General features: G+C 36.8%; 1 protein-coding gene across 1 annotated transcript in view; it reads right to left on the bottom strand.

The window, feature by feature from the left end:
• LOC110018366 (protein PHYLLO, chloroplastic) overlaps nucleotides 1–21,646 on the bottom strand; it is a 186,472-nt gene that overhangs the window by 71,282 nt on the left and 93,544 nt on the right. Inside the window, exon 15 of the mRNA XM_020715657.1 lies at nucleotides 17,157–17,224. Within this exon, the coding sequence (XP_020571316.1) occupies nucleotides 17,157–17,224 (68 nt within the window). The remainder of the gene's footprint in view (nucleotides 1–17,156; nucleotides 17,225–21,646) is intronic.

Below are 21,646 nucleotides of genomic sequence, written 5' to 3'. Positions count from 1 at the left end.
GGATACTGGGTTTGGGGGGGGGGGGGGGGGGGGGGGGTGAAATAGGGTATAAACATTGATTAAAGGTCGTTGATTTCGAAAATCAACGAGGAAAAATTAGGGTCAGATAAAAGTTTGGCTATGATTTGGAAATAAGAAAGAAAATTTTTGTTGTTTAGGGGTAAGGTGGATGTTAGGAAATCCTAGGATAGGAGACAGGAGACAGGAGACAGAGCGGCGACTATAGATGGTGATACGGGACGGTAGGAATTATGCGGAAAAATGGTTTACAATAGCGATAGAGATCGGGTAGAAGAGAAGTGTGAGAGGGAGATGGACAGAGACAACGAGCAAAAGTAGGGGAAGATACACACCACCTCGGATGAGTTATAGTCGAAGCACCTTCCGCCGTCGGATTCAACCGTAGAAGAGATAAGGGGATCCCAGAGGCTATCCTGATATAAAACCACAACAAAATCTAACCCTAACCAAGGAGGGAGAGGCCCTGTAATAATCAAATTTGAGAAACAATTAAAAAAAATTGTCAACTTTAAAATATAGCCCAAATTTTGCATCCCTCAGGTTTCAACTCAATCAATTTTATAAAATTCTATGCATTAAATTAATCAATTCGATAAAATATTAGATCTAAATTATAAAAAAAATAAAATATATAAAAATCAGAAGTTATAAGTTTAATTAAATTAATTAAACCTAATTAGTCTTTAATTCTCCCACACCCTTACTGTTCCCAGCCGACTCACTAGCGATATTTATAGCTATATTGCGTCAAATGGGGAATCCTGACTCCAGAGCCTTCGATTACTCTCCCATCTCTTAGTTTCATCGCATGCCTCTCCATATCTCCATTTTCCTAGAATTTCTGCGGCTCAGTTGAAGGAACCCACGACACTTGCTACAGTGTTGGGAAGCACAGGAAAAAGAGCGGCACCAAGGAAGCCGCAACTCAAGATAGAGGCTCTCGAATAATTTTTGGTATGTGTGAAACTCTATTTTACGCTATTTGAGATATTCCTTTCTTTCCTCAACTCCCATTTTGAGATTTGTCATGAATCGTGCTACTTTTTCCTTTCCAAACGCCATAGCGGAGAAGAGTATGCGTCAAAAGTAACAAAATTGGTTTGTAAACTTCCGTAAGGGCCTTAAGAGAGAAATCAACGAAAATAGGAAAGAACTGAAGTGATAGGAAGAATATAGAAGAAGTTTTGACAGATTTGGAGAAGGGCAGATTGCGATGAAAGTCGTTTAAGGTAAGTTTAGGCTAATCAGTTATTTTTTGGGTTAAATCACTTTATGATCGAAGATATTATGAAATCCTAACATATTTATCAATTTCATATTGTTTACCCGAGCCGATGAGTTTGAGGCAAGTGTGTAGAGGTTAATCGTAGAATGACTTCATAAATTTTAAGTAAAATAATCATACGCTAACACAAAAAAGAATAAATTTATTAACGAACATTGCTTGAACATTAAAGTTTAGTTTTTTGTTCTATAGGCTATTAATATTAGCATAAAGATTATCACAACGTCATTACTAAAGATTAAGAATCTAAAGTGATAATTGAGGTGAGTAATTATTTTTCTTATTTCCAGTGAATGTTAGCAGATGAATGAAGATGTTTCAAAAGAATGCATGTTATGAAGAATAAATTATTTATAAATATGAATACTTGCATGCTTGTATATGATTGTTAAAAGTTCACCCCCTAATGGTGCAGACAGGGAACGTCAGTGTACCCGCTCACATAGTTTTCTATCACCCTAGACAATTATGATATTTAGATCACTAAACATTATGTTGATGGGAGTATCGACCAAGGGCGAGTAGGCAGAGCTCACAACCTTAGACAATTGTGATGTTTAGGTCATTAATTGCTGTATCGACGAGAGAATATCAGTCAGTGGCGAGTGAAGACCTTTCCACCTCAGACAATTGTGATGTTTATATTGCTAACCGTTGTGTCAACTAGATAATATCAGTCAAGAGTGTGTTAGGTTTTGTTGACGGTGATCCTCAAACAGACAAATATGCATGTAAATAGTATAGAGTAAAAGTGATGTTAAATTTAAAGCAAATAAAGGTTTAGAATATTTTCATTAAGTTCAGGTCATTGATAGAAGTATTAGTATATTATAAGATTTTTTTATAGGGATATGAAAAACCAAAGTGAATATTGAATTCTTTTTCTTGGTTTATCGTAGTTTAAAAATGTGATTACTCCTGAGTTATGTTTAGATAACTCATTTTGTTGTTTTAAAACTTTTTTTTAAGTTTTATGCTTTTAAACAAGAAGAATATACAAGAGGAGCAAATGTGTACAAGAGGTGTGAACAACAATCAGAGTTACAAATTTCTACTTTTTAGTTAAATTATTTTCTTTAGTAGCTTTTCCATGAATATTTGAATATTTACTTGTTAGTAATAGAAATAGGATACCAAAAAATTGATTTTCATCGTCCGACCATCCATTCTAATCTTGGCTAATTTCAAGCATCGGGCTAGAATGTGACATGCCCCTCCCCTTGGCTGGTAAAACTAACTCACCTGGGGCCAACTACAAGTCGAATCGACCCCCTAGCTCTATGTCAACGTTAATTGAACTTTCCAGTTAAAAGAAGGTGCATTCGTTACAATAAATTTTGACATATTCTACTACCCTAACTACATAGTTATATTCATTGCTTGTTGAGATTAACATAGGCGTTGAGTAGGGAATAGGTTTTTGAAAGCTTGAGTATGAAAGACTTGATGTTAGAAGTTTTTATACCTTTTATATAGAGAGTGATTTAAGATCTCCAACTTATAATATCATATGAAAATTAAATTTCTATCATATGTTGGCTTTTCTACAACAAAAAATAATCCTCCTTTGGGTCCCAATTTAAGAGGCAAAAGAAGCTAGGGCATAACACTCGCCCTTTCCACTAAAGCCACGGTAACAATCCTTCTCACCATATTCCCAATCACTTTTTAAAAAAAAATTAGGTGCAAGCCTTTAGCAAAAAGTTCTCATCTTCTCCTTCCTCACTCTTCTCCTTTACAGATGCCAATCAACATTTTAGCTCCTTTGAGAGGAAGCCGATGCTAAAGAACTTCCCTCATCTTCTTCTTCTAACTTGGAAAAGTGCTAAGTATATAAAACTCTTTCTCCTCTTCGTCCTCCTCGATTGAGAAGTAACTATTAGCCCTTCCCTATTATGACTTCTCTCATACTTCTTAACTAATTTGTCTATTTTCAAACTGCATTTAACAAAAGATTTTAGTTAATCGTACTATTACCATTTTCAAGTTTACCAACGTTTATTTAATCGAAATCCTATTTAGATATTTTTTTAATTATTTATTAGCGTTTGAAAATGACTTAAGAAAATCATGTTTTAACCAATAATAGATTTAATCAAAATGATAATAATTAATTTTGGATTAATTGTGAAGAAAATTTGTGCGATTTAAGTTGCTACTATATTAATTACTTTTGATTTCCAATGCATTTAATTTTTAATAAAAAGTGGAGCACTCATTGACGGCTCATCCTAGTCGATTAAAAGGCATACGGGGTGGGTTGATGACTGATTTTAGCATAGACCCATTCTGAATTACAGTTTGTGCTACTGTAGATTTTAGAATATTTGAGTTATAAAAATATATCATAGTGCATTTTGGAGCAAGACGTTCGACATCTTCGTCATTAATCTATACTCTATGTTTGAATACTTTGGAAGAACTAGTCTGAACAAGAGGCAATATGAAGGATTAAGAAAAAAAAAATTTAGAGTACACGCAAATATTCTAGAAATAACACGTAAATTTGAATTAAATTCTATTAAAAGGGGTAGTATATCATAATCAAATTGGTCTAAAATACTGCACTAACTCCAAATCATTAAAACTGCTCCATTTCATGCGACCCAAATCTAAGCCTTTGCCCTCATGAGAGATTCTCGTAACCTCCTCTAACTCACCAATCTTAGCATAAATCACTTGAAGTTTCTTGCCTAAAGCTACTTAGGGTCCCTATTTAAGAAACACGATGAGCTAGGGGACCATGCTTGTCTCATGCTTTTTCCTCCCAAGCAACTGACAACAATCCTCCCTTGCAAATAGTAACATTGATTGGGTTCCTTGGTTTGGTCATTAATCCAATCAAAAAACCTATTTCCACATGGAGGTAGTAATTCACAACTTGATTTACAATTGTTTGGTAACTACTCCGTTGTGCTAATTGGCCCTAGATATGTCATCATAAAAATTTCTTTATAAGAAAATTACATAATTCTTCTCAGAATGATCATACTACATTAGTTTCTCAATATGCATATTTAATAGGTCCCCTCATTTTGATTGCTCTGTGGTGCATAGTATCACTCAAGTTCGGATTTAATTTTCAAGACTTTATCTACACTATTTCAACCAACCCATCTAATTCTCTTTAGTTTCCATTTTTAGAAAGTCAATATAGTGGATGCTGCAACAGCTCGTTTTACTAGATCCTCTATGGCTAGAATGTTGTGGAATTGAATGTTACAACCATGTATTATAGAGGTGTTGATTGGATCTCAACTATCTAGATATTAGTTGAAAGTGGATTTTGAAAAAAATTCCTTCATACTACTTCTCGTCATATTTTTTGGCATAAATTTTATGAATGTTTCACGACACATCCTAAGTGGAGGCTTCCTAAATTTTGATCGCAGGCTTTTTCATTTGATGCTTAGGTCCATCCTCCTATTTTGGTGGAATAACTTCCATCATATAATCAAACTTGTTTTAAAAATCTTGAATTATAATCATTAATTGATATTTATCTAATCTAATTATTAGTTGTTGATATGATTACGGAGAATACTCCACAAGTTTTTGAAATGTCACAACTTCATCCACTTTGTTAGCAACATGATGATCCTTTACCATAACAAGATTTTGATATTGATTGGAGCAATCAAAGTGTTAACTTCCTAATAGATAAAATATTTCATATTCTTTATACTAGAATGGGTACGAATAAGAAATAGATTTATAGTCACTCACCAATATTCACTGCTTCAAGCTAGGCGATCTAAATGATTGTATCTCATATTATATTGTTTATTTTTCTTTTTTTACACTGCCATATTTATTAAGTGTCATTGTTGTACTCATTTTTTTTTTATTTAGTTCATAAAATTTGCTCGTTAAAAAAAAAATTAAAAAAAAATAAACTATTTGCACACCCACGTTTTCCAAGCTCTACTTGTGAAGTAATCACATAAAATGAGGGTTCCTTTAGTATGAATAAACTTAAAATGAAACAGCTTCACTAACCTTATTGCTTAAAAGGATGCAACATTAAAGGATGGTCCGTCTAACTCTCACCCCTCACACACTCTTGTTTTTCTTTGAAACTACCATCAAACACGGTGCTTGTAATTGGCAATTTCAACTAAATAGCCCCTTTACATTCTTGATGTTGTGATAACCAATGGTACAATATGTTCCTCAACATGACGAAGAGATCCAGATTGTAGAGGGCGGTTTTGGGCGGATGGAACAATCATCAGGTAGTTGGACAGAAAGGAATAGCGGCTAGGGCGGTTCTGGGCGGATGGAACAATCATCAATGCAGGGGAAGTGCTGGAACAATAGCTAGGCTGCAGAAATGAGGTTCAGGTGGCTGGAATAGGAGTGGACAACAGGTAAGAAGGGAGAGGATGGCTGGACTTAAAACGCCCAAAATTTAATAATCAGATAAAAATTCGACAAATTTAAAAATACCGCAAATTTAGCCTCCCTTTGAATCCAATCCAATAACTTTTATAAAAATGTACGCATGAAATCGATCAAATCAATAAAAAGCGCTATATATTAATTATGAATGGGTTGAGAGAAATAGAATTTTCAAGCTATACGTTTAATTAATGAAATTAAACCCTTACGTATTCTAATCATCTCCTTAATCCCGTCCCCTAGTGTAGCCAGCCGACTCACCTGCACACGTAATGGAGCATGCGTCAGTTAAATTTGATCCAACAATTAGGATCCTTTAGGATTTTCCTTGTGTCGTGGTTCCTCCTTATCCCTATCTTGGTTTCGCTTGATAGAAAGGATCTCGTGATTTTTGCTGCAGTGCTGAGGCAAATAGAGGAGGGCAAATAAACATCTGGGAGCTGCAACTCACAATAAGGTCTGTCGGGGAGATTTTCGTGAGTATGAATCCCTCTTTCATGATATTTTAAACATTCATTTCCTTCATCACACCTTCATTTTGGCGTTTGCCTTGATTTTGTGAGAAAACTCATCGTAGGGCTGCTCTGTCAAGTCAGATGAATTGATCTTGTGCTAACTTAAGATAAATAATCTTCTAAAGATTTTCATACGATTTCTCGTTTGACACTGATGCATTTAGAATTTCCTTATATTGTGGATGAATAAATGTATTGAATGTATGAATGCATGTTGATTTCTTCTTACGATATATGTGATGATATTACGTTATGATAATGTTATGATACAGATGAATATGTTTACGAAATTAATTGTCTGCAGGTATTGATTTTATATGATTAATATATGTAATATATAAAATGTCTATGAATATTTTCTATAGGTATTATACTTTAAGCAATGTCATAGGTGATGTTATGGGTAGACTATTACATGAGTGCTTAAAAGTACGCTATGCAAAGATGTGGTATTCCTAACTCCTAGTATTTAGGAAGTAATAAGAATTTGAAAACCGTTTTGATCAGACGATGACAAAATGTACAAAAACGTTAGTATTATATAAGCTATTGATAACAACAATGTTAAGGGGGGCCAAAATTTATCGATAGTTAATATGGACTTTGGGGCATAGTGATGACACATGATATGACAGGACATGAAAATAGTTGAAGTCTATCTATTTGCAAGTGACATTGTTATGCTACAATGTCATTGTTACGATTACATTACTATGAACATGGTTATAATTACATATTTATGACTATACATGTTTTATACAATAGTCATACTTTTTACGCAACTTGTTTTCTATGTTCTACATGATTCTAGCATGATGTGACTTGTGTGTAGACACATGTACAGTTTCAAATGAGCATGCACGTTTATTTTCTATCCAAATCCTCATTTTAGCCTTGGCTATTTCATTGGCTAACTCACTCAACATTATTTACTTTCTGGAAGGGTAAAGAGCACCAGGGTAAGTATCCAGGTGTGACTTGTACACCTTTTGCATTAATAATTTTGAAAGCATGCACAATGTTTTGGTTACGTATTTTATTTAAGTTGAATTTAGTAGCTTTGTACAGTTTATATGTTTTGATGATTTAATTGACATGCTTCTGAGTATATATGAATATGAATGATTTATTAACTGTAATGTCTCACAAATATTTGCAACAATTTAGTTAGATTAGTTAATTACACATGTCGTCCTGACTCTATAAATCAGGATAAGTATTGGTGAGAATTTACTCTGGTCGACTTGTCCACCTCTATCGCACCTCAGCCGATCCTTGGGGGGTAAGGTGGGGTGTGACATGACTAAGGTTGGATGGCATGAACAACAGCAAAAATAGTAACGACACTGTTTTCAAAAGAAAATTGATGAAAGGAAAATGATGCCGGAGGGCACAAGAAAGGGTAGAGGATAATAAATACCACATCGAGGGTGAGATACAGCCAGAGCACTACTCGAATCTTGGAGGAGAATCACCGATTTGGAACGAGATACAACTGGAGCACCACTCACCCTTAGATACAACCCTAGAAGGGATAAACTGGAACATTGATGACTACCCTAAATAGAAACAAGACAATATATCCTTTCAAACCTTAATATAACACATATATAAGAAAATAATAAATGGAGGATTAAGAGAAACATACTGAAAATTAAAAAGAAATCAAAGGAGAGCCACTTGGTTTGATTCGGGGCCATTCATGTACCCGTCTCACATGTCCAAGTCAAGGGAATATCGCACGCAGGACCCAATCCCGCCTCAATTTTGGACCTCCCACATCAATGCGAGAGAGAGATGACCACATCAATCTCCTGGGATTAGGAGAGTTTTGATCTCATCCTTCGAAGCTTCTATCTAGTCGTAATATGACTTCAGTGTGGACTTGTTGAAGGTCGAAGAAATTTCATAATCTCTCATTAAGTCAATCTTGTCAGTGTTATTATTCCAAAACACCTTTTGATAAAATAAGTATCCATCCTTTTTTGGCATAACTTGAGATGGAGCTGCATATCAGCATAGATTTTCATAAAGTAACTGTCGAGTTATTAGATCTGTAATTCGCCTCTTCCACTCCCCATACTCGAATGGAAGTATTTGCTAAGGAAGTATGTAAGAATGAATTAACTCTGCGATGAAATCTATTACTAAAGGGTAATCACTTATGAGAGGCTCCATCTCTGAAAGAACTTGGATCCCACTGTAGGATGTTCATTCCTGCAAAGCTCCCAAGGTGATATTCAACATTGTTGTTTATCCATTTTGTCATATGAGTTATTGGTGGCTATTTTGTTGAACTAAATTTAATACCCCAATGAATCTCTATGTGCTCCCATAAGTGGCACAAAAGAATCTAATTTCGGACATACTTGAACTCCCTCAACAGGAGCGACTCGAGAAGTAGCATACATATCTGAAAAGTTAGAATTTTTTCTATCTGGGTTGCCTTGTGTCTGAAATCATCTCCTCAAACTCATGACTATTTTGGACGTTCAATGTCAGTCCTGTTAATGCTCTTTTTAATGCCTACAAAATGATAACTCGAGGAACCACAATCTCATATTTTGCATGAACGCTTGTAATTTCAAACTCACTGCATTCTACAGTAGCCACTATCAACTCAGTTGGAGTCTCTGTCCTGGATTCAACTAGAATACTGGTATCTCGTCTCAACGACTAGAAGTTGAGAATCCTTTCTAAAATCTTCAACTTCTCCTGTATCACTGATTAATTCTTCAAATACTCTCTGGTTCGTGAAAGAGATCACTCTCCTTGTTGTGTAATCTGATTCAGTATGCACAAATCCATGGCACTTGAAACACCCCATAGCTAGGATGAATTTTGAAATACGGATTGATTCTACTTGTTCTTTACCCTGACCAAGTGCCTTCTCGGGCGGGGCTTGGATTTTCCCCTGTGTGTACTCTGTTTGTAAAACCTGGAAGTTGAACTTTTCCTGTAAGATGTGATGGCATTCTTGAAGGTATGCATTTGACATAAATATTAAAAGCAAAAGGTACAAAAAGGGCTAAAAAAACTACACAAAAGGTGCAATATGGTTGGCATTAGTCTCCACCACACTCAAAAAATATGAGGTCATAAGTGTGAGCATCCCAAACAAAAAACCTATCCAAAGCTAGCCTAAAACAAAAATATGCAGCTTTGTTACATTCTCTTATGGGCAAAAGTAAAAAATTAAAAAAAAACAATTTGTTTAAAGTTTGAGAGAAAAGCAACATCATTGCCAAAAACTAGTTCATGCTTCCGCACCTTATTTTGCATACTTAACTGAAGGTCTTAACTAGGGGTGTAAACGAGCCGACAAGAGCAGGCCCAGACTCAGCTCGTGTTTGGCTCAAAAACTGTGTTCGTGTTCGGCTCGTTTGCTAAGCGAGCCGAACACGAGTCGTTCACGAATAAAGAGTTGTTTTGATAACCTTAATCAGGTAGCCATAAAATGTTAAAAATTGAGGCAGGATTTAAAAATTATTGTTTATATTAAAGTATAATTTGAATCTAATTTAATAATTTTTATTTTATTTTCTTAATTAATACTTTTAATAGATTATAAATCTTTATAGTCTTGTAGTCAATTAAGTTTTTTAAAAATACTACTCATCAAAGATATATATTTTTTAAGTAGATCATAACAAGTTTAAGTAAAGCACCAAAAATAGTAACGACATTGTTTTCTAAGAGTATATAAAACAGTGTCAAAGATATAAATATTGTATACTACTCATCTTTATGGCATGAACACGAGGCAAGTTTTTTTAATATATATATATATATATATACACACACACACGTATATATTAAAAAAAATGGGAAGCACGCCATCTTCTTTATAGAAGTTGAAGGTATTCAACTTGCTTCCTCCTGTCATCTGAATTTGGTTGGAAAATTTCTATATGGACGTCCCAAAATGGAGCTCATTCGCAAAGAATTTGAACTTATGCACCTTATTGGAGAATGAAAAATTGAATTATTAAATGGGAGACAAGTTCTTATTCAAATTAGCAATGAAGAATGTGTTTGGGATTGATAGCAAAAAATGATAATATGAATTGATAACAGAGTAATGAAGATTCTGAAATGGTCTGCGGATTTTAACCCATAAGACGAAACACCAATCATTTCGGTTTGGATTCGTGTCCCTGGTTTGAAATTTCATTATTTTTCTCAAAAAGTATTGTACTCTATTGCCTCAGCTTATGGAAAGCCACTCAAGACGGACATTCCAACTTTTAATGTCTCGTCCATCTGAAGCCAGAATACTTGTTGAAAGAGAAATCACTTCACTTGCATATGAGGAAATCTGGTTGGGCACACAACAGCAGGGATATTGGCAGAAGGTAGAGATTGAACATTTTCTGTCGTATTGTTCGAACTGTCGTATGTTCAGACACTCCAGTTCTCAATGTCACAATCTACACTCCCAACTCAGACCAAAAAAGCAAACTGCTCCGCTAGAGGTTGTAATTTCATCTCCTCTTGATCAGATAAGCAATTTGACAACTATTCAATCCCAGTTGTAGATCCCTCGTCTTTGGAACCTCTTATCGTGTGGGAGAGGGAGTTTCTTCAGACCCCGTCTGTCCTAGAACCTATCAAGAATAAGACAGGTGAAAATATTTCTACTGCTTTACAACCGCATCATCAGGTCCAGAAAGATGTTAATATTACTCAGGGTCATGGGGATCAAGACGTGTAATGACATACACCTATCCGACCACCTTTGAAAACTACTGATCAGATAAGACAATCATCGGATGAGGAATGGCAAGTCTACACATCTAGGAGGAAGAAGAAGAATAAAAATCTACTTGAGCTCAGGAATCTAAGGGATGATACTTTGGTTACTACAGGCAATGGTACACACCTTACTAATTTGTTAGCCGGCTCACTTCCGAGAATTAGAGGGAGAAGAACTAAAGTGGGACGTCAATAGCACTTTTGTGTCCTTTTGTGCTTTTTGGTTTTTTACCTTTTTCTATCTTTGCTTTATCTAGATTTGGTGTGTGTTGTATTGTATGAGTTGGGCTTTCTTTTATGTTCTCTCATACAACTTTTTTGTATCTTTTTTGTATTAATATATTTTCCCTCGGACTTTTTCTATTCTATATATATATATATAAAATTTATTAGTACTATTTCGAGCCAAAACGAGCTGAACACGAACGAACAAACCTTCGTTCGTTTTGTTCGTGTTCAACTCGTTAACTTAGCGAATGAGCCGAACACGAGCTTCTTAGCGAGTTGAACATGAGCTGTTCGCGAACAACGAACTGTTTTGATAGCCCTATTCTTAACAACAGTCGCATTGTCACCTTTGAAAATGAGCCCCTTAGTTTCATACATAAAAGGCTCAATCAAGTTTACAAGGAAGAGAATAGCATCATACTCCACCAAAGAGTTGTTCCAATGCATGATAATTTAACTTGTCGCGTTTAAAATCTTTCCCGTTTCATCCAAAGCACCACCCCAAGGCTATCTTGAGAATTACAGAGAAGAGCATCGTTGACGAACAAGATTTCATGGCCATGCGAAAATATTGTCTCCATTTTTTGAAGCAAGAGCCTGCACATATTGTCAATAATGAACTGGTAGATTTTAGCACTGCATCTCCCGTTTCATTTAGGACTAAGTAATGATCTTAACAATTCCCTCATGCTGGCTAGGTGCTATAAATTTTGCCACCAAAATAATGGTGGCTAGTTTCATCATTTCGTCTAGTGGGACATCCTGAAACCCATAAAAATGATCAACGATCTGAATCCACTCAATGAATTCGTCCGAATACAAGTGACAATCAAAATGTGGCGAATCCACAATTATTTCAAATTCATGCATCTCAAATATTTCAGGTCAATTCTTTGGGGTAAAAGCTCATCAACTTTGAAATCTCTAATAAGCATTTCACCTTTGTATCCTTTAACAGACAATTCATTTATGTATCCACCAATAAGCACTTCATCTCAGCATCTTCTAACAAGCACATTATCTCTCAGCCTCCTCTAATAATACATCCCAAAGAGTCGTAGCATGTCTTCTTCTCCATTGGAATCATCCCCATGTTAGAGATTCATGTGTTTCAACCTCTCTTCTTCAGACCTCAATATAACACTCGTCGGTGACCTCTTCCTGGGTCCTTTCCTCAAATTCATCTGCTATATCACTCGGCGGAGTTGTCGTTGTATCTCTTTCATGATAAAGTCCTTATTAGGATTTGGAAATTGCCTCCTCAGTGGTATGATTTGGTTTAGGTGTAAGTAGGGTTGGAATGGGTGTAGGGATGGTGTAGGAAGGGAAAGAAAAATTTTGAGGGTGGAGATGGGTTTGGGTATAGCGGATGCTAGAAACGCTATGATAGGACAAGAGTTAGGCTATCTCAGATACCAAATGATACCGAAGTTAACCCAAAAAACAATAGAAAAAAATGAATAATAATAAAAAAGACAGGTGGTTACAACCATACACGACACCCAAAAAATCTGAAAGAACAACAGGCACAACACATACAAATATCGAAAATAATAGAAAAAACAATAATAACAAACAAAACAAACTTTTATTAAAGTACAGAGCGGATTACAACACAACACTATAGAAAATAACAACACAAAACAAAATCGCCACAAGAAAAGACCTCTAAGGTGTATTCCAAGGGCAATGGAAGTTGGCAAGGTGGATTTGGCGGCTTGGGACAGGAAGTGTGAATGCAGGAGAGAGGTTTGCAGAGGTTGGAGGTGAACTGGAGGAGGTGCCAACATGTCAGCATGGCGGGAAGGCCTGTTAGGCGGCTAGGAAGTAGGTTGGAAGGTGGAGTAGCAAGCTAGGAAGGTGCGACAACAGCTGGAAAGTCTCGCCGTCACTTAAAGGAGCACTCTTTAAGTATGGAATACGCACGCAGTTCTGTGTGCATATTTCACAAAATAACTTTCCAATAACTCAGTTATTGGGGGTTATGGAGAGGTTATTGAAGTATAACCTCTTAATAACCTCCCAATAACGTACGAATATATTATGCGGTTCCGCGCTCATATTTTTTGTTGTTATTTGAAAGTATTGTCAGTTATCGGGGGTATTAACCCCAATAATACTGACATAAGCCTCTGATACCTCTCGAATAACCTCTATACGCATGCATTTCTGCATGCGTACTCCGTTCGTAAATATTTTTCCACTTAAAGAGGGTGGACAACAAGCAAAAAAGTGCTGACAACACTGGGAAAGGCCTTGGGAGGGTGGTTAGAGGAGTTGGCAGCAAGCCGACAACTAGGATGACTGGAGAAGAAGGGTTAGGGAAGATGAAAGGGGAACATACATCACCACCTCATAGTAGGATACAGCCAGAGCACCACTACCTCCTCAGATATAGCACTACAAAAGAGAAAACTCTCCACAGAAAAAATCTGAAAGCAAAAACAACAAAAACTCATTGTCACACACATAGGACGACAATTTATAAAGTCCTACTGGACAAAACAAACTTCAACACAAAAGGAAGGGGTTGGGAAGGCAAGAAAAATTCAGAAAACACTTCTTAAATAAAGATGGGTGCGGTAGACACGAATGCAACTTGTCGGGTCGTGAAAGTTTGCGATCTCACCTCTGCTTCGTGCCTCCCAACCCTCACAAGACTTCGGGATCTTCCGCTCTGCTTCACACTTACACGAGGCATCGCAGGGGTTATAGGCCCCACGGATTCGAAGCACCCCGCTTGGTGGAGGGTGTGGGCGGAGGGGGCAATTAGAGCCCGCACCCGGGCGCTATTTTAACGCTCACGTCAGCGCCTTTTAGCCCCCCGCATCAGTCTCCCGGGGTTGGGGGAGCTTCGGCTTCATAGGTCAAAGCTTCTGTTTCGTCGTCATCCACTCATTCTGTGTAGCCACCAAATTTGGTTCCACTAACGCTGCTCTACTGAGAAGGGATCCTGTGACTCTGGTCTCCATCGAAGGAAGTAGGACGACACGCTTCCGGTTCTTGGTGAAAGAAAATGTGATTCTATATCGGTGGTTTTGAGTCATCTGGTCAAACTACCACGATCATCCCAACAAAGGCAACCATAGGGAACATGTCACACCACACCTGGTCCTGCAGCTGGCCTCCGATTGAAAAACTCTACCAAACATCTTTGGTCGATGCAAACCCATTTCTCCTTCTTCAGCCACGTCAGGGAATATGGTTGGGAATGTCTTTTAGTTGTAAGTTCTAATTTATTTACCATCTGTGTCGATGCCACATTCTTGCTGCTTCCGACATCAAAAAATAGACTACATACTTTTTCGTTTACTATGCAGCGGAAGTAGAATATGTTGTGACGAAGCCACTACAAATCCCTAGTGTCCTCAGTCTGCAGGATCCATCGAATCACTGGCGCCTCTCCTTCATCTGGGGGAAGATGATACAGCTCACCCTGTTCCTCAGTTTTATCTTCATCGTGAATCTCTTCCATAGTGCCCTGATCAGTAAGTGAGACGACTCTGCTCATGCGGCATTAGGACTCTATGTGGTAGTAATTGTGGCATTTGAAACATTTCCTAGTCGGTACAGTGTTGGACGCGCTACTTTTCTCCTGCATTTTCTCGCTCTGGTTCCAATTGTCATCCCCCTGTCTGGGCTTGTTAGTCTCTCCCAAGGTACTCTTGTTCATCGTGATAACTGTAGGTGACTGCTTGCTTGAAGGTTGTTGCCTAAAGGAAGATTGTTCTAACTTCAAGGCTGGTGTTTGGACATCTCCCAATGTACAATACAGTTGTAGCTGCACCACATTACTAATGGCAGACTGTAGTCCCCCAAGATATCTGGCTACTGTATGCTCTTCTGGCTATATCAGTTCACACTTTAGCTATAAGTGATCGAACTGGGCTGTGAATTCCACTAAAAAATCCTATTGCTAAAAGTTGTGGAGCTTCAGAAACAAAACCTGACAATAGTGGGGAGAAAGAAATTTTTTTTTTGCATTGCTTTCATGTCTTAGTGATTTTCTCACTATCTTCTCTTCTCTATATTCGTATATTTTCCCATCATGAGGCATTTTTCTTTAGTATAATAGCACCTAACTTAACTTGCTTGTCCGCTGGTACAGCTTCATACTCGAAAATCCGTTCGCTTGATTGCAGCCAGTCGATAACTCATCAGGGTTTATACCTCTCTCAAATTCTAGAAGGTTCGGTCCATCTTAATGCCAAAGTCCCGCTGACCTCCATAAGGGGCCTCTTCTCTCAGCCTCCTTTGGCATTGGATACCAAAACGGCGTGTTCGATGTTCCTCGTCATTGTGATCTTCCTTGTGGAACCGATTCATCTCCTCGTCCCTATCTTCTCTTTGACTCTCGATCACGGTGAAAGATAACCTCTCCTAGTTACCGTCATTCAACTCTCCTAGTCTCCGCTGTAAATGACGGATCTCTCGTTGAATCTCTTCCAAAGTCAAATCCGGTGTATCCTTTCGCAGTGGCACGGCTAGGTTTGGGAATTGAAAGGAAAAAAATTGGTGGTGGATTGAGTAGGGACAGATGCTAGAAAATTCTAGGATGGCACTAGGGTCGAGCTAGATCTGATACCAAATGATATCAGAACTAGTAGAAAAAACAAAGAAAACATGGAAAACAAACTTTTATGAATGTAGAGAGAGGGTTACAATACAACACAATAGAAAATAACAACACAAAACATAATCTACACAAGAAAACACCTCCAAAGTGTATTCCAAGGGTCATGGAGGATGGCAAAGTGGATCTGATGGCTTGGGACAGCAAGAGTAAATGCAGGAGAGAGGTCAAGAAGGGTTGGAGACTTTACTGGAGCAAGGGGCAGAAGGTTAGGGTTACGGAAAGGTCTGTTGGGCGGCTGAAGAGTAGGTTGAAAGGTGGAGTAGCAAGCTGGGATAGTGGAACAGTAGGTGGGAAGTCTCAGCAACACTTAAGAGGAGTGGACAACGAGTAGAGAAGTGCTTGCAGTAATGAGAAAGGTTGTGGGAGGGTGGCTGGTGAGGAAAAATAGCGGTCGGAGAAGCTTGCTGCAAGTCGACAACTAGGATGAGTAGAGAAAAATCACCACCTCATAGTAGGATACAACCAGAGCACCACCACCTCCTCGGATACAACCCTACAAAACGAAAAAACTCTCCACACAAAAAATCTAAAGGCAAGCACAACAAAGACGGACTCCCACACACCGAAGACAATAATTTATAGAATCCTATAAGACAAAAAGAAACTTCCGCACAAAAGGAAAGGACTAGATCTTGGAAGCCCTATAAGGGAGAAAGTGGATGCCAAAAGCTGTCTCAAGAGAAAACACGACAAAATTTAATATAACACATATATCAAAAATGACTAGAAAGGAAAGAAGGATGAAACAAAACATGTGGAAAATAATAAAGAAATTAGAAGGGGAGCCACTCAGTTCAATTCGAACCCATTCGAGCGACCCGACCCGTTTCCCGCATCTGGGTCGCAAGAGTATCGCATGCGGGACGTGATCCCACCTCTTCTTTGGACCTCCTGCGTTAATAAAGAAGAAACGCCCGCGTCATATACCCTAATGCATTTACTTTAATTCTGCATGCATATGTTTGCCCTTAATAAAATTTGAACAAAAAAACTCAAATGCCAATCTCTGGATGAGCAAATACTTATTTGACTGTTCTATTTAGATAAAATTTTGAATTTTACAAGAAAATAAAGCTTTGCTTCTAGTTTCAGTCAAAAATGCCATTTACATTTGAACAGAAAGAAGTGATTTTTAAATTTTATACGAGGAAAGAGCAGATCTAATAAATCAATCTATAATGTTTACACAGAAAAGACTTGATTGCAAAACTATTGCCATAAATTCCAATCTGAACTTCAAAATTATATGAAGAAAGAGTAGAAATAAAACAAAAAAAATCTTCAAAGTTTACACTGGAAAGGTAAAATTGCACACCTATCGCTAAGAATTGCCAAGCCATTTGTATCATGAAGGAAAGACATATCACCAATCACACATACAACCTGAACAAACCAAAAATATTGCAGCTAAAGTTAATATGAAGAAAAAATCGGATCAATACCATAAGTATATCTGTTGCACTAAAACTAAGCATTCAAAGTAGATGGCATAGCTATCAAAGTATCTCATAATGTAAAAATTGTGCTACTCATATACGGGACTGTTCAGAAACAAAAATGGTATTAATTAGTTCCTTACGTCTTCAAATTTTCCCAAGATGAACAAACCAAAAATATTGCAGTTATAGATAATATGAAGAAAAATATGATCAAAACCTTAAGGATATCTGTTGCACTAAAACTAAGCATTCAAAGTAGATGGCTTAGCTATCAAAGTATCTCATAATGTAAAAAGTGTGCTACTCATAGACGGGACTGTTCAGAAACAAAAATGGTATTAATTAGTTCCTTACGTCTTCAAATTTTCCCAAGAAAAATTTAGGAGAATGTTCACTGGAAGCAGTTAGTCACCAATAACACTAGCAACATCATAACCGAAGAAGGGTAGGAAATTCTCTCCCCAGAAACTAAAACAGACACTCTAAGCATAACAAAACTTCATGAACATAAATATTAATCCATGCATATAAGTACTATCAAGACAATGTGACATCTCAAATCTCGAGACAGCTAGTTTTAGAGTAAGTCATAAAACTTTATATATCACGATGGGCACCAAAGAAACAAGAGAAAGATGCTCACCTTAAAAAAACAAGCAAAATACTAGGATGAATAAAACTCTTATTCGAGAGAAGCACAAAGATAAATAACCAGGTAGCTAGAAAACCTGTTAAAAATAGCTTTGTACTTATACCTAGCCTAACTGGAGAGGAGTGAGGTGGATGTGAGGATGGCTCAGCACAATCCTCTGATAAAAGATCATCTTGTAACCCCAACCCAAATGGAACACTCCACTATGTAGAACTATTTGATAAGTAGTCATCCTGCAGAAAACTCTGAATCCATATATTAACAGAAAAATGAGCACGCATCTGATCCAGAAGCTTAGGGTAAACTGCTGGAAAGACTATTCTGCCCTGGCAATCACCATCATCAGAAGGTCTTCTACAAAAAAGCTAATAATCTGGCACAATGTACTCCTCGAATTGCTGTCCAAAGAGCAGTAGTCCTTATACTGTCTACAGCTCCCACAAAGTGACAATCAACTCCTCAAGGCCAACCCAACATGATTGCTACTAGGATTCTAAAAATCAATCATACCTCGAATTCAAGCAGAAGGAATCTTCAAGTAATCAAATAGAGATAAATAATTTACCTTGTAGATCCCTGCTACTTGCAAAGTATCTTTGTGTAACTGTACTTGTATATGGTCCAATCAATATATCTACGTGTGGGGCTGGAAACCCGACTTACAGCTAAATCAATGGGTCACTAAGGTGTGTCTCTGAAGCTTATCGTGACTCAAAAGTCCGAACTATCATGGTTGTACAACTGTATTAGCAGACGGTTGCAGATTCTCGTACAGCCCAAAGCTGATGAGTCATTGTACTATCCAAAGGATTATACTCTCCACACTTTAGTTTGAGAGTAGTAATCCACTCACGGGATCCTGAAGCTCCAAAATTTTCGACGAGCAACCTGGAAGAATAGAGGAAAGAGAAAAATCCTTTATAAATCTCTCGGTCCATAAGCATATCCTGAACCAAAGCCCTATCCGCGTGCAACTCCCAAGCTGCTCAAGTGCCTTCCTTATACAATGGTTCGATAAGCCCAAGCTTTGCACAAAGCCACCATGACCTTCTTGCACCAAACCTTCGCGTGACTTGATCTGATCCCCTCTCTGTCCTAGCCCACAACCACTACTTCACTGCTCTCCTTCCTCTGGCTGTTAAATCGAAGCCTTCGGCCCTTTCTTTGCTTAACCTCTCCGGCAAATCACATAAAGGGGACTACTTTTGCTTGTTAAATCGAGAACACCTTGCCTTTTTGTTCAAGCCCAAACACTCAGTTGTGCCCCATCATCAAGCTCTTTGAGCCCCAAGCATCAAACCAAGACAATTATTATTTTTTAATTATTATTTTTTACCGTTATGTAATATATAAAAAATAATTATGTTGTATTAGTTTATTTTGTTTTATTTGTCGTCATTTCTGATAACGCCATCAAAGCTTAGAAAGGTATAACTTTGGGGTAACACGGTAATTTTCAAAAAATCTTCATTTAGGGAGAGCACAAGTACATTTCGTGAGAATTAAGGGTATGTTTCGGGCGGGGTGGTGGCGATACGGTGTTGCACTATAATTTTTCCTGTTTAGCAAAAAAGTGTTTTGCACACGTCTCAAGAAACTGTAGTTAAGAACAACATTTTCCCATCAAACATAGCTATTTGTAGAGGCTGATAGAAATATACAGTCTGACTTTAAAAAAAAAATTTGTAATAGTCACCGCAGCTTTTTTAATAGCAGTTTCTTTTTCAGCAGCTTCACAGTTGCTTCTTGAAACAACTGCAACTGCCCCAAATAGACCTTAAGTACGGTTCGGTGAAATCGCAAACTCATTTGGAGAAACATTATAAAAATTATAATTTTAAACTGTCCTCAGAAATGTGAATACCCATCCATCGAAATTAAGTACAGTAGGGAGCAAGGAAAGTGTCGTTTGGGGAAATTGATTTGTAATTTGACAATTTCTGCAAGTATATTGAAGGACCGTTCTTTTGAGATCGCGAGTTAAATATTGTAATTTTTCCCCGGCGTAGTGTCTTACGATACTGACCACCGTTCTTTTAAGATAACCGGGAAGGTTGGCATTCTCTCGTACCCACTAATAGAGGTTGGCACAGGGTGGCTGCCGACATTTTTAGTGATTCAGAGTTGTAATCAAATTAAAATATTTGAAAATTTGAACTTATAAAATAAAATATAATAAAAATCATTTGAATTTTTAAAATGATTTTGAAACTCGAGCTTTTAAGATTTAAGCTCTTAGGATTTAAAATATCGAGAACCTGTGCTTTAAATATTCAATCTCTTCAAGTTTTAAAATTTTTGAAATTCTATGCTTTTAAAATACTCTTATGGCTAAAAAATATTGAAATTTGGATTTTTAAGATTAAGCTCATAAGCCAAAAAATATTTTGAACTTGAGTACTTCAAACTTAGGCTCCTATGGTTTGAAAATCAATTTAAAATTGGGTTTTCGAACTTAAGCTCCTAAGGGACAAAAAATGATTCAAATACGAGGCTTCTTAAAATCTAAAATCCCATCCGGGATTCGAAACACACCTGCTGGCGTATAGAAGAAGGTCCCTTTTAAAGCTCAAAATGAAATTTTGCATGACTTAAAAATCTTAATATTGCAAACATTTTAAGTTCTGAATGATCTGAATATTAATCAAAATTTATGATAGTTTCCTGAGTTAATTGAAATATTTTAAAATTTGTATAATCATTTTTAAAACTTATATGAATAATAGGCTAGATACTCTAAGCTATAGAGGATTTAAGACATTTAAGGAAATAAGTCAATTAGACACAATTTCAAAATTAAAAATATATTTCTTGAAATAAATTTCACATCAGAGTCCTAATTTAAAAGATCTTATAAACCCTTAATATTTATAAAACTTTTAAGCTATTTTAATATATAAATTTAAGTATCATCATGAGCTCCAACCAATGTATTGAATGCTCAAAAGTATTGTGTGGGCTAAATGCGCAATCTTATCTATACGATGTGGTTGTAAGTTCTACCCAACCAGTCTGATCCTCTTTCTCATAAGAAATAAAGTTAACAAGTCTAATAATATCGAAAAAAACATTCAAATCTTAAAATAAGAAACTCAAATTCAAACTATTCAGTCCGACCCACCTCCTTATAAGGAATGAAGTCGGCAAGACTCATACCATAAAAATCTAAACTAACAAAATGAAATACCTCTACAAATATAAAAGTTTAAAATACTTAACTCTTTGATGATCGTCGTGTTTATTGAAAATTTCAACCAGAGAGGGCAAACTCTCGAAGCAAGATTTTCAAAGTAATCAACAAAACATCAAAGTTAAAATCAATCACTAAAGACTTAAAGCAAACATAATCCACCCTCCGCAATAGTTTGCCTATTGCGGAGGGTGACAAACTTTTGATTGGCTTCATCTCACAAAAAAAGAATATCATATCAAGGCATCCCTATATTCACAATCAAAGCAAATACATGCCAGTTAGGATGTGGGTCGAGTCATCTGTCTGCATGGTTCTGCCATAAAATAGTACCACAAAAAAACGATTACGACCAAAGCTGATACTGGAGTTTAACCCAAACCACGATGCACGACACAATTTTACAAACAACTTAAACAAAATTACAATGAAGACTTAAAAGAAGAAAATACAATACACAAATAAAAAGTATAAAACAAAGAATTACAAATAAAAACTCGAAAAAAGTAGACACAAAGTTGACG

Source organism: Phalaenopsis equestris, unplaced genomic scaffold (assembly GCF_001263595.1).
Source record: "Phalaenopsis equestris unplaced genomic scaffold, ASM126359v1 Scaffold000016, whole genome shotgun sequence".
Taxonomy (NCBI): Eukaryota; Viridiplantae; Streptophyta; class Magnoliopsida; order Asparagales; family Orchidaceae; genus Phalaenopsis; species Phalaenopsis equestris.
This window is presented reverse-complemented; position numbering and strand designations above follow the sequence as displayed.